Source organism: Aulonocara sp. 'chitande type north' Nkhata Bay, linkage group LG14, assembly GCF_057382095.1.
Source record: "Aulonocara sp. 'chitande type north' Nkhata Bay isolate Kocher_YH1m ecotype deep benthic linkage group LG14, A_spYH_male_GT1.1, whole genome shotgun sequence".
Lineage (NCBI taxonomy): Eukaryota > Metazoa > Chordata > Actinopteri > Cichliformes > Cichlidae > Aulonocara > Aulonocara sp. 'chitande type north' Nkhata Bay.
The window spans coordinates 18,219,014-18,234,338 of NC_141357.1; the positions used below are offsets into that span (position 1 = coordinate 18,219,014).

General features: G+C 39.8%; 1 protein-coding gene across 3 annotated transcripts in view; it reads left to right on the forward strand.

Annotated features, from left to right (window-relative positions):
- LOC147314420 (von Willebrand factor A domain-containing protein 5A-like) overlaps nucleotides 1–7,889 on the forward strand; it is a 36,371-nt gene extending 28,482 nt beyond the window's left edge. Inside the window, exons 15-22 of one of the 3 annotated variants that reach the window (XM_086261340.1) lie at nucleotides 1,388–1,408; nucleotides 2,374–2,394; nucleotides 2,716–2,757; nucleotides 5,448–5,486; nucleotides 5,889–5,921; nucleotides 6,985–7,130; nucleotides 7,355–7,478; nucleotides 7,594–7,889. In XM_086261340.1, the coding sequence (XP_086117466.1) occupies nucleotides 1,388–1,408; nucleotides 2,374–2,394; nucleotides 2,716–2,757; nucleotides 5,448–5,486; nucleotides 5,889–5,921; nucleotides 6,985–7,130; nucleotides 7,355–7,478; nucleotides 7,594–7,673 (506 nt within the window). In that variant the 3' untranslated portion in view covers nucleotides 7,674–7,889. The remainder of the gene's footprint in view (nucleotides 1–1,387; nucleotides 1,409–2,373; nucleotides 2,395–2,715; nucleotides 2,758–5,447; nucleotides 5,487–5,888; nucleotides 5,922–6,984; nucleotides 7,131–7,354; nucleotides 7,479–7,593) is intronic. The other 2 variants (XM_086261341.1, XM_086261342.1) reach the window with 2 other exon arrangements.
- Nucleotides 7,890–15,325: the final 7,436 nt, after the last annotated feature.

Sequence of the window (15,325 nt, forward strand, 5' to 3'; positions counted from 1 at the left end):
ATCTCACATTTGATGATGGACCACAGGTTCTCAATGGGGTTCAGATCAGGTGAACGAGGAGGCCATGTCATTAGTTTTTCTTCTTTTATACCCTTTCTTGCCAGCCACGCTGTGGAGTACTTGGACGCGTGTGATGGAGCATTGTCCTGCATGAAAATCATGTTTTTCTTGAAGGATGCAGACTTCTTCCTGTACCACTGCTTGAAGAAGGTGTCTTCCAGAAACTGGCAGTAGGACTGGGAGTTGAGCTTGACTCCCTCCTCAACCCGAAAAGGCCCCACAAGCTTATCTTTGATGATACCAGCCCAAACCAGTACTCCACCTCCACCTTGCTGGCGTCTGAGTCGGACTGGAGCTCTCTGCCCTTTACCAATCCAGCCACGGGCCCATCCATCTGGCCCATCAAGACTCACTCTCATTTCATCAGTCCATAAAACCTTAGAAAAACCAGTCTTGAGATATTTCTTGGCCCAGTCTTGACGTTTCAGCTTGTGTGTCTTGTTCAGTGGTGGTCGTCTTTCAGCCTTTCTTACCTTGGCCATGTCTCTGAGTATTGCACACCTTGTGCTTTTGGGCACTCCAGTGATGTTGCAGCTCTGAAATATGGCCAAACTGGTGGCAAGTGGCATCTTGGCAGCTGCACGCTTGACTTTTCTCAGTTCATGGGCAGTTATTTTGCACCTTGGTTTTTCCACACGCTTCTTGCGACCCTGTTGACTATTTTGAATGAAACGCTTGATTGTTTGATGATCACGCTTCAGAAGCTTTGCAATTTTGAGACTGCTGCATCCCTCTGCAAGATATCTCACTATTTTTGACTTTTCTGAGCCTGTCAAGTCCTTCTTTTGACCCATTTTGCCAAAGGAAAGGACGTTGCCTAATAATTATGCACACCTGATATAGGGTGTTGATGTCATTAGACCACACCCCTTGTCATTACAGAGATGCACATCACCTAATATGCTTAATTGTTAGTAGGCTTTCGAGCCTATACAGCTTGGAGTAAGACAACATGCATGAAGAGGATGATGTGGGCAAAATACTCATTTGCCTAATAATTCTGCACTCCCTGTAGTATGTAAATCAATGCCAATGTGTGCTCAAGCAGCCATGGGTAATTAAAAGCATTCAATCTGGCTCTTAAAGGATAATAAACAAGTGCTATAAATGCTGCAGCGACCAATAAGACTAAGCTTTACTTGCAGACACATTTGGGAAGTGAGAGTAATAAGTTCTGAAATGCCACAGTATTGTATTGCATCGCATCACATCACAAATACTGTTTGTAGTGTTTGTGTTATATTTCTACTTCCCTAAAATAACATAAAGTTCTTTTTAACAAATTCTTATGAAATATTTGACTTTTTTTTTTTTTTTAACATCCTAGGTGTCTTCGCCATGGCATGTAGTAAGTAGAAGTTGAATATCAGAATAACACACATCTGCACATCTATACATTTCTAACAATAAATAGAAACAAGCCAAAATATTTCTGTTTTAACTTATTCGAAATGTTTTGTTATATTTGGGATATTAGTGAACATCTTTAATACTTACAATACTACCTGTGAGGCACTGCAGTAATATTATAATCCAGTAGCAGTTCATTCTATCTCCCATGAAAACAGAAAAAACAGATTAAACACATGAAGATCTTATATACTTTAAATAATGCTAGTATTGTTGTAGTATAGTTGTAGTACTTGTATTATTTTTCTGTATAACCAAACAATGTAAATAAGTCAGTACTCAACTTTTTATGCAGTTGTTGACCTATTGTGTTTCATCTTGTCTTCATGGGAGTTTACACTTCAAAATAATGGTGAACATCTTTTACACTTTAAATACGACTTATAATACTACCTGTGAGGCACTGCAGTAATATCAGAATTTAATCATTTTACTAGTTTAATTATTTATTATTGTTGGGTAATCCTCTAGGTTTTTTTGTTTTTGTTTTGTTTTTTGTTTTTTAAATTATTATAACCTGGTGAAGTGAGGCTGAGTGATTTTTGTGGCACACAGTGCTTGATGCAGAATGACCACAAAATGAGAGAAAAAAATTAACTGGAAAAAAAAAATCTAAACACTAGAGAACAAATTGGAATTAACAAGTTGTATAAACCAAGGTGTTGAGCAAAAGGTAAATACAGCAGGGATCAATCAGACAACATGATGCAGGTGAGGAAACTTTACTGGTAGACATGTCAGGAACGTTACGACATGAAAACGGAATAACCAGACTGAACAGATAGACATTGTATATATTTTGAACACTGTTTGTATTATTTGTGTTGCATTGGTATATCAGCCTGTGAATGTTAAAAAGTATGAAATTAAATGTCTGGACCTGTTCGTTTGTTTACATAATAGGGAAGATGGCCAGGCCAATGTGTAAGTAAAAAGTGAATGACAATACACCACATATTTGTGCGTTTTGTTTTTTTTTAGGTTTTTTTTTTTTTGTTTGTTTTTTAAAAAAGAGGACTAACTTGTTAACCTTTTTGAAATGTTAGATGTGCAATACTGTATGCAAACAGCTGCAATATTTGCTTGGATAACCTTTGTAATGGGCTGTGTCCCAAAGTGAAGGCTTTTATCTGATAACCTCAGTCTGTTTAAGATCGATTTATACATTTTTAAAGCGGTGTTGTTCAGACTGTTGTAATCATTCACCCTGAATTTTTTATTTTTTATTTTTTTTTGTAAATATAGTGTGCATGGATGCTGCTCCATTTCCTGCTCCATCCGCTTTTAGTAAGTAAAAGCTGAGTGACAACACACATCTACACATACACATTTCTGAGAATAAAAACAAAGAAACCAACATATTTGTTTTTGCACTTATTTGAAATGTTAAATGTCAAACATTAACTACACAGTTGCTGCAGTATTTGTTTTGACAGTTGTTGTAATTGGCTGATTCCTTAGTCAGCAATTAAAGATGTGCAAGCTTTTACAGTGGCTTGCAAAAGTATTGGGCCCCCTTGAACTTTTCCACATTTTGTCACATTACAGCCACAAACATGAATCAATTTTATTGGAATTCCACGTGAAAGACCAACACAAAGTGGTGTACATGTGAGAAGTGGAATGGAAATCATACATGATTCCAAACATTTTTTTTTTTTTTTACAAATAAATAACTGAAAAGTGGGGTGTGCGTAATTATTCAGCCCCCCCGAGTCAATTGGGGGGGCTGCAATTACCCTAAAAGACTGGCAGCTGTATGTCTCTACCAGCTTTGCACATCTAGAGACTGAAATCCTTGCCCATTCTTCTTTGCAAAACAGCTCCAGCTCAGTCAGATTTGATGGACAGCGTTTGTGAACAGCAGTTTTCAGATCTTGCCACAGATTCTTGATTGGATTTAGATCTGGACTTTGACTGGGCCATTCTAACACATGGATGTGTTTTGTTTTAAACCATTCCATTGTTGCTCTGGCTTTATGTTTAGGGTTGTTGTCCTGCTGGAAGGTGAACCTCCGCCCCAGTCTCAAGTCTTTTGCAGACTCCAAGAGGTTTTCTTCCAATACTGCCCTGTATTTGGCTCCATCCATCTTCCCATCAACTCTGACCAGCTTCCCTGTCTCTGCTGAAGAGAAGCCCCCCCAGAGCATGATGCTGCCACCACCATATTTGACAGTGGGGATGGTGTGTTCAGAGTGATGTGCAGTGTTAGTTTTCCGCCACACATAGCGTTTTGCATTTTGGCCAAAAAGTTCCATTTTGGTCTCATCTGACCAGAGCACCTTCTTCCACATGTTTGCTGTGTCCCCCACATGGCTTGTGGCAAACTGCAAACGGGACTTCTTGTGGTTTTCTGTTAACAATGGCTTTCTTCTTGCCACTCTTCCATAAAGGCCAACTTTGTGCAGTGCACAACTAATAGTTGTCCTATGGACAGATTCCCCCACCTGAGCTGTAGATCTCTGCAGCTCGTCCAGAGTCACCATGGGCCTCTTGGCTGCATTTCTGATCAGTGCTCTCCTTGTTCGGCCTGTGAGTTTAGGTGGAAGGCCTCGTCTTGGTAGGTCTACAGTTGTGCCATACTCCTTCCATTTCTGAATGATCGCTTGAACAGTGCTCCCTGGGATGTTCAAGGCTTGAGAAATCTTTTTGTAGCCTAAGCCTGCTTTAAATTTCTCAATAACTTTATCCCTGACCTGTCTGATGTCTAAATCCAATCGAGAATCTGTGGCAAGATCTGAAAACTGCTGTTCACAAACGCTGTCCATCTAATCTGACTGAGCTGGAGCTGTTTTGCAAAGAAGAATGGGCAAAGATTTCAGTCTCTAGATGTGCAAAGCTGGTAGAGACATAGCCTAAAAGACTGGCAGCTGGAATTGCAGAAAAAGGTGGTTCTGCAAAGTATTGACTCAGGAGGCTGAATAATTACGCACACCCCACTTTGCAGTTATTTTTTTGTAAAAAATGTTTGGAATCATGTATGATTTCCGTTCCACTTCTCACGTGTACACCACTTTGTGTTGGTCTTTCACGTGGAATTCCAATAAAACTGATTCATGTTTGTGGCTGTAATGTGACAAAATTTTCGTCCCCCTTGACAAAAGTTCAAGGGGGGCGAATATTTTTGCAAGCCACTGTACTTATAGTACAATTTATGACAAGCTGCAAGTCACAATAATGACCTCAGAAGCTTAACTAAACTTAACTTGCTGATCTAAACAGCAAATGAAATGTCTAACTTTCACAACATTTTCATACAAGCATCATAATCTAGCTGCGATTCCTTCCATGTGAAATGTATTTTTCTGAATTAGTAAATAATTAGAAATCTAACTTATTAAAATGTGGCCCTATTAAAACTGTGACAGATACCATCCCTTTGTGAGATTCAGAGAAGGCCGTATGTGTATGTTTGGCTCCTTCAACAATGCAGTGATTTCTTCTTCACTGCACAAAAGAGTAAAAACAATGAAAGAGATCATTTAATAAGTCAATGTGTCCAAAATTTGAATGTTTAAATGTAGGTGATGTTTATCAGCATTTAGATTTAAATACAGTTTAAATATTGTAGTAATGTTTTAACTTGCTGTGAGACTCTCCAAAGACGAAAACTTAGTATGATGTGGAGACATCACATGTTAACATGAAATATTAACCTGATTTTCTCATGGTAATTTGCTTTCCTTAAAGATAAAGACCGATGAATGTGAATAAAAGGACAGAATATCTGAGTCATGTTCAGATTATCTAAAAGCAAAAAGGGAGATTGACTTTAAAATATTTGTTCCAAGAAATCAAGATTCTAATTAGAAAGGTTACAATGATATACACTTAAATACTTTTATACTATTTGTTTTGTATTTGTATATCAACAGGTCAGTAATTTAGTGTTCCTTAGTACGTTTCATAAGAATTTGCTGACGTTTTTTTTTTGTGCGTGTGTTAAATTCTTTCTTTCTTTCTTTTTTACATTATAGTGTTTAACTCCATGGCAAAGTGTGAGAGAACTGCCAAGGGTAAATAGAACCTAAATGACACATTTAAACATCTATGTAAATGTGTAGATGTGTGTAGATGTACATGTGGAAAAAAACCCATCATGTTTTGTTTTGTTTTTTTTGTTTTGTTTTTTTTAACTTATTTCACATGTGAAATATGCAGTACTTTATGTATAAGACCATTATTACTGCTGGTTATAATGGGCTGTATCTTTAAAGAGAAAGTGAAGGTTGAGTCATGTATTTTATTTTATTTTTTTAATTTGTGTGTGTGTGTGTGTGTGTGTAAGTAATAATTTTCAAGTCACTAATAACCTCAGAAGCAAGAAATATTGCCTGATATTTCTTAAGTAAATCAAATGTAATGTCTTCATCTCATGCCATCCTCTTTTGTTTTATCATTTTAATCTTGTGATGTAGAGTCTATCTTTCAAGGAGTTGTGCATGACATGGGTAAGTAAAACACATTTCTATTCATACGGTAGTAATCACATAGTGTGGTCCTCCATGTGTGTATGTGTATAAGTAACATATGTATGTAGAGACAGTACGTAGTCTCAAAAGGGTTGCAAATGCGTATTGATGTACAGATGTACGCATTTTGAAATTAGTTTTAGGTGAGGTCAGATTGCTTCGTATTTGTGTGTGAATTCAAGCTGGTGTGAGTCTTCAAAAGTCACACCCAAGTCATTGTACACACTTGTGTGGTTTAGGTTTATGGATCAATCCTTTTGAACACATTTTTCTTCATATATGCATCAGTTAGAGGAGCAAACAAGCAATAAAAAGAGTACATACAGAAAAACAATTTTAATAAATGTAAGAATCCATGTTTTGTACTTGTAATTTAGGCATTTCTGTGAATACACAAACGGTTAGACACAGAGGAAATTATGTGAGCTGTTACATGTAGGAGTTGGTATGGTGGTCCGGAACATCATGTATGTCAGGGTTTGTTTGTGCCTCTGGAAATTATTATTTTCTTAATGTGTGTGAACCCATCAGTTATAATTGCAGGGTTAAAATAAAATAAGAAAAAAAAGCATGTATATTCTTGGTAGACATGAAGGGAATTTAACATCGAATGGAAGTGACTGTAAAATGTTTAGTTCAGTTGCTTAGATAATGAGATCCAGTTTTCTGCCATTGAATAATTAGTCTTGTATTCCAATAAATCAGATCAAAACAATTTAATTCATTGGCCATATATTTTCTCTGTTAAGCATGTGAACCGCATACTTTACATCATAATTTATCAAGCTTTCAACTCACTTACTTTCAGATGGTATTCATTAAAACCTCGGTAATTGATGGCGTGTTATTGCCAGCTTTTATTTTTATTTAATAAGTTCACACTGTTGAAAACATTTTATTTGTGATGTTGATCTCAAATACAAAAATGCTTATTTGTTGCATAGTTTACAAGAAGGTGGTTTATGCACTGGTTTATAAAGTTCTGTCTTCTCATCTAACACCATAATTGGGTCTAGTTTTTATTTCATTTTTGGTTTTCCAGCTGCTGCCCCCGAGCAGCCACCCAGAGACCCTTTGCTGCACTTAGTCTCCCTGCAGGGGGCGTCTGGCTGCTGGCTGCTTGATCCAGCTCTGGCTATTGCACTGGGAAAGACCAACGAGGAGGTGGAAAAGTCAAAGCCTGAAAAGGTGGACTGTTTTCATTTTAAATAATAACACACTAAATGTTAGTTATTGTAGGGTGGCACAGTTCCCCCCCCCCCTTTTGGTGGTCCTCCTCGGGTCCTCGTACTCTGGGGCCTCTGGATATCTGGGGCCTGGATCTCCTCCATACCTGCTTCATGCCCTGGTGGACGGGGCTTTTCTTTGTGTGTCCTCTGTTTTATTTTATTGTCTTTGATTTGTTGAATTAGGCCAACACTGAAGTGTGGGCCACCATTCTGGCTCTGATCTGGCTTCATGGTTTCAAGATGGATGCAAAGGACGAGTGGGAGCTTCTGGCTATGAAGGCTGCCTCATGGCTCCGTGCTCAGAATGGTAGTAACACGCTAATTAAAGAATAAAATGTTTTAAAAATTGTTTCAAGCTACAATCTACTTTTTTGTCTTCCCTCCATACATTCATTGCTTTAATGTCTGTGTTGTGTTTTCAGCACCGTGTGTGACAGAGTGTGTGGATGCTGGAAATGTCCTGTTGGGCTGCAGTGTGAAGAAAGACGCTCTGGGCCTATGAGGGTTTTCTGAAAGTGGATTGGTGAACAGAAGCATTTCTACTTACACCATACTGCATTAGACTTGGTGTTGCTTTGTGAAATCTAACATTTTATAATTGTTATAAAAACAGAACTGTTCTTTGACTATAAAATGTTATTTTACATTTGAGCCCAATTTGACTTTAATGTTCAGAATGATCTGAAACCCATAATACACTGTAAAGATTAGACATCTACTGTGTGTGCGTGTGTCCATTCTTTTTCTCTCCCACTAGATCCCACCCCCTGCGCGCACAAACACATCCTCCAACCACACACACCCATATTTTGCTCCATTGCGGTTTATTTACACCTCAAACATTTAGTAAACAATTAAGCAAATACAAGTAATCTGCAATAAATTACAGGTAGTAATAAAATAAACTACTAACTCTTTTACGCTACGTCCACACCTACACGGGTATTTTTGAAAACGCAGCTGTTTTGTCCACCCGTAAACGACGCTTTGAATCACCGAAAATGGAGATTTTTTAAAAACTCCTTTTTTGTGTTTACGTGTGGACGAGGAATACAGAGTTGGTCACACAACGTCAAAGGTATGTGCCTTTTTCACGTCACGCTGTGCGCACGGTATTGTTTACATGAGATGAATGACAGAATGGCAGATAGTGAGATTAACAGTATTTTGTCTCTATCTGCAGGTTTTACACGCTTACATACACACACGCAGTTACTGTCCCTCTATTTACAAAGGCAGAGGCGTCACGGTATGATTATTTTACATGTAGTTGGTTTTTTTTTCCTGTGTAACAATATTCAACATTACTATCAATACATTTTTCAACAAATGCCTCTCTGTGCAAAATGGGTTTAAAAACATAAACAACTGTGGGACACTGTCCATGATTTGAACAGCCTAGTGCTGCTCCTGACGAAGAGAAAACCAATTCTGCAGGGGAGACCTACTTGTGCAGGTGAAGTCAAAGGGAAGATAATCTTTACCATAGTTTCTAGTCTTTGGCTTAGAATGAAGTTGGTTCATATTCAGCGATGCTTCATCTCCTGCTTTGCGTTTGTGTGGGCGCCCCGTGCTAGCAGTGTCCAAGCGTTTTTGGTTGTCCCCCCCCCCCCCCCTTTCATAACGCACCCCTCCTGCAATGGCTCTGTGCCCCCCCTAGGGGGCGGGCGCCACACTTTGGGAAGGTCTACACTAGATGGTGATAATGTGCATACTTGGTTACTTTTGACTTGTTTCACAAACCAAAGCCAATTTCAGCCGTTCCACTTCCTTCAGTTCAGGATGCTTGTGAGATACTTTTAACAATGGGAAAACTGAAAGAAAGTCCATGAAGATTTAGGAAGGAGAATTTTAGATTTGGATAAACTAAACAACTGCAAACTGTGATTATCAGTTTGAAAAATTGCATGTATGAAAAAGTTATTTGGATGTTCATCCTGATAGGACGTTCAGGAACACCCAAGCATCCCAACTCATCAGCAGTACACTAACAGTGTTTTGAACACATTTAAATTTAATGAGTGCTTTTTAATTATTCTGTGGAGTTGAGGACGGCAAACAGATTTTTCCGTGTAAGAAAAAATGTACAGCTGGTGATGAAAAAGCATGCATCACAAGCAATTCTTTAAAAAATACCGCTGCGATGTTTAATAACGGAGTACAACTAAGACATATTTACTGTTGTGCAACATTGATAAACTGGTTGTTGACAAAGACTTGCAATGGTTTGGAGGTGGAGCTCCCCTCGCAGTTGTCTTTACCTTCACAAGTCAGGGTAATACTTCCTGATGTATGTAAACAAAATGTAAAAATCAACAAGTTACAGTGTAGATACATTTAAATTCTTTAAATGTGTCTGTTTCTCACACTCACTTAACATATATTTACAGTAGTAAAAGGATTATGTGTTAAAGTGCACAGAGCTTAAGTGGGACTTATCAGTTCACACCAGTCACCAGCTGACCAAATATTCTGTGTGAGGAAGCTGGAGTACCCGGAAACAACATGCAAATTTCTTATTTATTGCTGTGAGGTGACAGTGCTAAACATCACATGAACATGCTTCCTGAAATACAGACAAACGTCTGGAAATCAACTCACAGGAAAGTCCAGATGAGGATTCAGTTTCTCTTGCTTGAACTGAAAAGTGATCCTTAATAAAACAGCTCAGGTACCTCATCTCTTTGCAGCTTGTCTAATGTGGTTTGAATACTTTTGAGACATACCTAGAGTACTATCACAATAATTGAGTTGCAAATTTAATTTTTCCTCTTTTGCTATATTGTATAATTTCAATTATACAAAGTAAATCTTGAGAATTTACTGCATACATAATCATTCTGTGGTAATGACTGCTCATTGTATCTGCCTTGGACTTAACCAGTCAGTGAGGACTTGCTGTCAGTCTGCAAAATCTGATAGAAAGCTGGAATGTGCATGGGAGTCACTTTATAGAACTGTTTACTTCATCCCTTATTTAACTACAGAAACAAACCTGCCTAAACACACTGCGGATATACAATGCGAACAAAATTTTTAAAATGTAACAAAATAAGAAAAAGTAATAAAGGCTTAAATGAGGGAATACAAATGTATGATGTGACATGGATCATTATTAATGTAAGTACTATCTATCCATCTGGTTCAACCTAACACAGCATATGAAAAATCTACCAGAAACGGTTAATCCTGTTGTTATGTTATTGTTACGTCCAGTCACCTTTTGGCCTCTTCATGAAAGAGAGCTGCTCTCTCTGTATTCCTTGTTTGCCACACCTGAACAGCTGCTCATTTGTGTACATGCATATCTAGCTCCAGCAGCAACACTGGGCTCTGTGTTTTGTGGTTGCAGGATTATTGCTGGTCAGTGTGAACTTGACGTCATCTTGGAAAGTGAAACATAAAACCTGTGGAATCTGTCACACTGTGGTCAGACTTGCATATGTTAGTGGAAGATTAGCATAGTTCTTTGCCATTTTACTTATGTGAGTTTGCTCCTGTTTTGTGGACAGTGTTAAGATTCAATATTGAGGAAGGGTACAAGAGGTGATCGAAGAATAACCACACCGATCCGGCCGGGTGAAGTCAAACGATGATTTTAATGAATACACGCGTGGGAAGACAACTCTGTACGCAGACAGCCAGTAGTCCTCGACTTAATCAAAGCATGAACAGATATTTTATAGCATCAGGGTTTATTTACTGACGCCCCTTCATACGTCACAGACACATTTTATACATAGATCAGATCAACATCATCCTGACTTTTCACCTAGAAAATCATCTTCTATTTTCATGGCTAGCCCTTCCTGTCTACCTTTCAGTTCTTGTCTTGTTCCTCTTTCTTGCCGAGACACCAAGAAACGGTTCCTCTTTTACCAAGACAATTTTGCAGTTACAGCCAAACATAACTAACCTCTCCTCTAAATAAATCTAATTTAAAGTGTGTGTGTGTGTGTGTGTGTGTGTGCTGACCTCACATGCTCTTTGTGTCACCTCTTCACCTACTGTCTGTGTCTCGTCCTCAAATGCTCTTTCTTAATTCACCTGTTGCACTTCTGACCTTTTACCAGACCAGAAGCTCACTGAGACTATGTGTATGTCTTCTACTAAATAAATGTTTTAATCAAGAACCTCTACTAAAACCTTAATATGAAATGATCTGATATATAAGTGTTTTGTAAGCATGTATTGCAATTCCTTCTCTGGCTCCAAGTCACTTGCACAATAGATTGTCCGAACATCGCGCCGAACAAAGCTTCCGACCCCCAATTAATTGACCGAGCTCCAACTCTTTAATAAGCACAGATATGCATTGTGTATAAAATAGTCATAGCTGCTTAAGGCCTTCTTAAAGCTATCTGTTACATTGTTAAAGCCTCGTCTTAGCCTGCGGCTCAAAATAACTTCCTGCTTCTTTCTGCATACAACTTCCTGTCAGCCTGCAACTCAGTCTTTCTGAAAGAGACACTGTTTAAACCTTGGAATGCAATATCCATGCTGCAGATTATATTATTAATGCAATGACAATTATTTGACAATAGCAGTAAAATAATTTCCCTCCTCGACACTCCCCCTTTTGACCTCTGGAACACCAGAGGTCACAATACATTGTGTCCTCACGCAGACCCTTCTCTGGTGGTCTCGAACCTCGAGATCTCCAGGGTCCTCGCCCCTCCTGTGGTCGCCGAGATCGATCTTCTGCAAAGGAAACAAAACACCTTTTCTTGCATCTCCCTAACTTATCCTATCTGGGACTCTTTAATCAAAAGCCTGATCCTAATTATCTTCTTAACTTATTGACTTGTATTTATGTATACTCTTCAACGTTACTCATCACTTTAAAATTCTTTTAAGCGCTGGTTTCACGTCCAGTTGCTCGCTCTACTTCCCCTTATCTGATCATCAACATCCTGTGCACAAGTTGTCGCTGCTGCAAGTTAATCTACTCCAAAAGAAAACAACCACTTTAATCAATTAAGTTTAAGCATATAAACAATTACTCCTGTATACATTTCATCATAGCTAAATGCTGCCTTGAAACAACTCCTATGTGTTAACACTAACTTCATTTTAAAACCTCACATTTCCTATGTTATCACCTGTTTTGGTATAACCTTTTTATTTCATTTTGCTCCCTTAATGTAACAATACCTTCTAATTCTAATGTATCAGACTTAACCAAAATATATGCTTTCCTTCCTCTTTGGTCCTTCTTTAAGTTCAGTTAAAAGCTAAATGAATTTAGGGCCTTTTGCCTGGAATCAATACTGTCATGTGTGTTTCTTAACTCTGTGTCTGTAAGCGTGTGCAATCCTTCATGAACTCATATTATCCTCACAGTAGATTGGCTAATCATAGCGCTAGCCAAAGGCTCATGACCCTCCAGAGACAAATTTGGGCCACAACTCCTTTAAAAGCACAAAATGCAATATGTATAAAATAGTTATAACTGCACCTGAAATACAAAGTTAACATCATCATAAACATCTTATGGTCATCAAAGCAATGGGCAGGGCTGCGACCCAATTTAGCCCTGTCTGCGCACAAATTTTAGCCAACTTGTTTTCCAAATTTAGGTTCATCCTCTCTACCTCTTGCAAATCTTTATTCTTGAAGTGAGCACCATTGTCTGATCTAATTCTCTTGGGAAACCCATGCCTTGGAATGTAATGATTGGTTAAGCACTTAATCACACTTTTCGCATCTTCACATTTGGTCGCCCATGCTTCGGGCCATCCAGTCAGAACATCCACACACCAACAAATACCTCACCCCACCTGGGCCTGTATCAATCATGTCGGTATAATCAATCACGACCTCTTCTCCTGACCTTCCTGGCATGAGAACCTTACCAGCTTCAGGTTTTACTGCTGGCTTTGGGTTGTGTGCCCCACAAATTAGGCACGTTCTGGCCTTTTCCAGTATCATCCTTCTCAAATCAGGATGCCACCATCGGCACAAATTTCTCTCCATCTGTTCCACTCCCACGTGACCAAGCCCGTGAGCCTCATTCACCTTTTGTTCCGCCATTTTGGCCGTTAAAGCGGGACGCCCATCTGGCCCCCTCCACAAACCGCCATCTTGCCAGGCTCCTTTGTTTTCCCACACCCCCTTTTCCTCTGGGGATGTCTCCTCCTGAGCCTGTCTAACTTCTTCCATGCTGTTAGTGCTAACCTCCTCTTCTGGGGTTACCTGCACCAGTTGTCTCTGTCCTTTGTAGCCCGCTGCTTCCTTTGCGGCTTCGTCAGCTTTCTGATTTCCTCTTGCCACCATACTGTCTGCTTGTGAGTGGCCTTTGCATTTTATAATACTTACCTCGTCTGGGTCCTCCAGGGCCTTTTTGTGACAGATGGGTGCATTAGTGGCCGTTCTGAACCCGGCTCTCTTCCACTGAGCCAGTTCCACATGAGCTGCTCCAAACGCATATGCTGAGTCAGTGTAGATGTTCACTCTCATGTTTTTAGCCAACCTCAGGGCTCGAGTTAGGGCTATCACTTCAGCTCTCTGGGCCGACTGTTGTCCCTCGATTTTTCCTTCAACCTGGGCTTTCTTAATACAGTCATGTGGTTCTCCTGACCCCATTAGGTCTGCCATATTTATTCCTTCATGTGTGAATATCAGATTTGGCGCCTCTAAAATTTTGCTGAACCTTTGTTGCGTCAGTGGAGTCATTGTGAATGCCTGTGAGTTCACATAGGCCACTACACTGTGTGTAGTAAGCACTTTCAGTGGGTGTTCCCTCACTATATGTGCTGTTTTCTGAATTATCTTTGCTACTCCTGCTGCGTGTTGTGTGCATGTGGGATGCCTTGCTTCTGTTGAATTTAATCTTATGCTAACATACATAAGTACATCCCTACCTCCCCCTTTTTTCTGAAACAACACACCATTCACAACTCCCTTTGTTTCTGAAACATCAAGATAAAATGCCTCATCATAGTTAGGTGTGGCCAGATCTGTGGCTCTTGACAAATCCTGTTTTAGTGAAATGAACGCTGTCTCTGTGTCCGGCGTCCAAGGCAATTCAGCCTTCAGATTTCGAACACCAACTTTCTTGATCAGGTCCCTTAAAGGGGCCGTTTTACCCGCATAGTTCGGAATGAACTGCCTGCTGTAACCTGTCAAGCCAAGAAAGGAAAGCAACTCCTTCACAGTTCTTGGTTTTGGATGTGTCAGAATTGGGTCTCTGTGTGTGTTCATTAACCCCACTGATCTGTGTGCGATCACCCGGCCCAGGAATGTTACCTCTGGCCGGACCAACTGCAGTTTTTCTTTGCTCACTTTGAAGCCACACTCCGCCAATTTGTTCAACACCACGAGCGATGCTGCCGTACAGGCCGCTGCTGACGGGGCTGCAATAAGAAGATCATCAACATACTGTATTAATGTACAGCCCCCTGGCAGTTGACATGGGGACAATGCCTCTTTCAACACCTGATTAAAAATTCCTGGTGAGAGTGCAAAGCCTTGTGGTAGGCGTGTGTACCTAAATTTGCGGCCTCTGTATGTAAATGAGAAAATGTCTCTGAGTGACTCGTGCAGTGGGAGACAAAAGAATGCATTCGCTAGGTCAATACATGTGAACCACTCTTGGTCTTTAGTTTTGCGCTTCTATTATGGTCTGTTAAATGGTATGTCAGACTTCAGCTGGAACAGGACAGGCGAACAGTTAACTAGACCTACATCTGTGGGCCCTGCGGACCACAAAGTACCAGGCAATTTTGAGAGCTCAGCTACTGCATCAGGATGATCCATTCTTTCCCTGCCATGTATTCTGGAGATTTCTTTATGTTCTAAGATCACTGCATCGTTGGACAAACAAGTTATGCGGTATATTTTACATTTTGGTGCATACCAGACATTTGGAATTTGGGTGCTTTGCCAGCATGCGTTGTCCAGCGCCCGCTTGACCATTGGTCCCAGATCTCTTGGCCCATGACCCTCGTGGACCGCCAATGTAATGTGAGGGGCTGAATCCTCTCCCACATTGTACCAAGGCAGTTGTTCATCAGTAAATTTCACAGCCGCGGCCACACCTTCTGGTCCAACATAAATGCTATGTGTTTGCACATTCCACGTCTGTCCCTCAAGATCAGACTGGAACTTTTCCCGATAGATATCGTTATCTTCCCTATCATAAAAGAGTGTAAC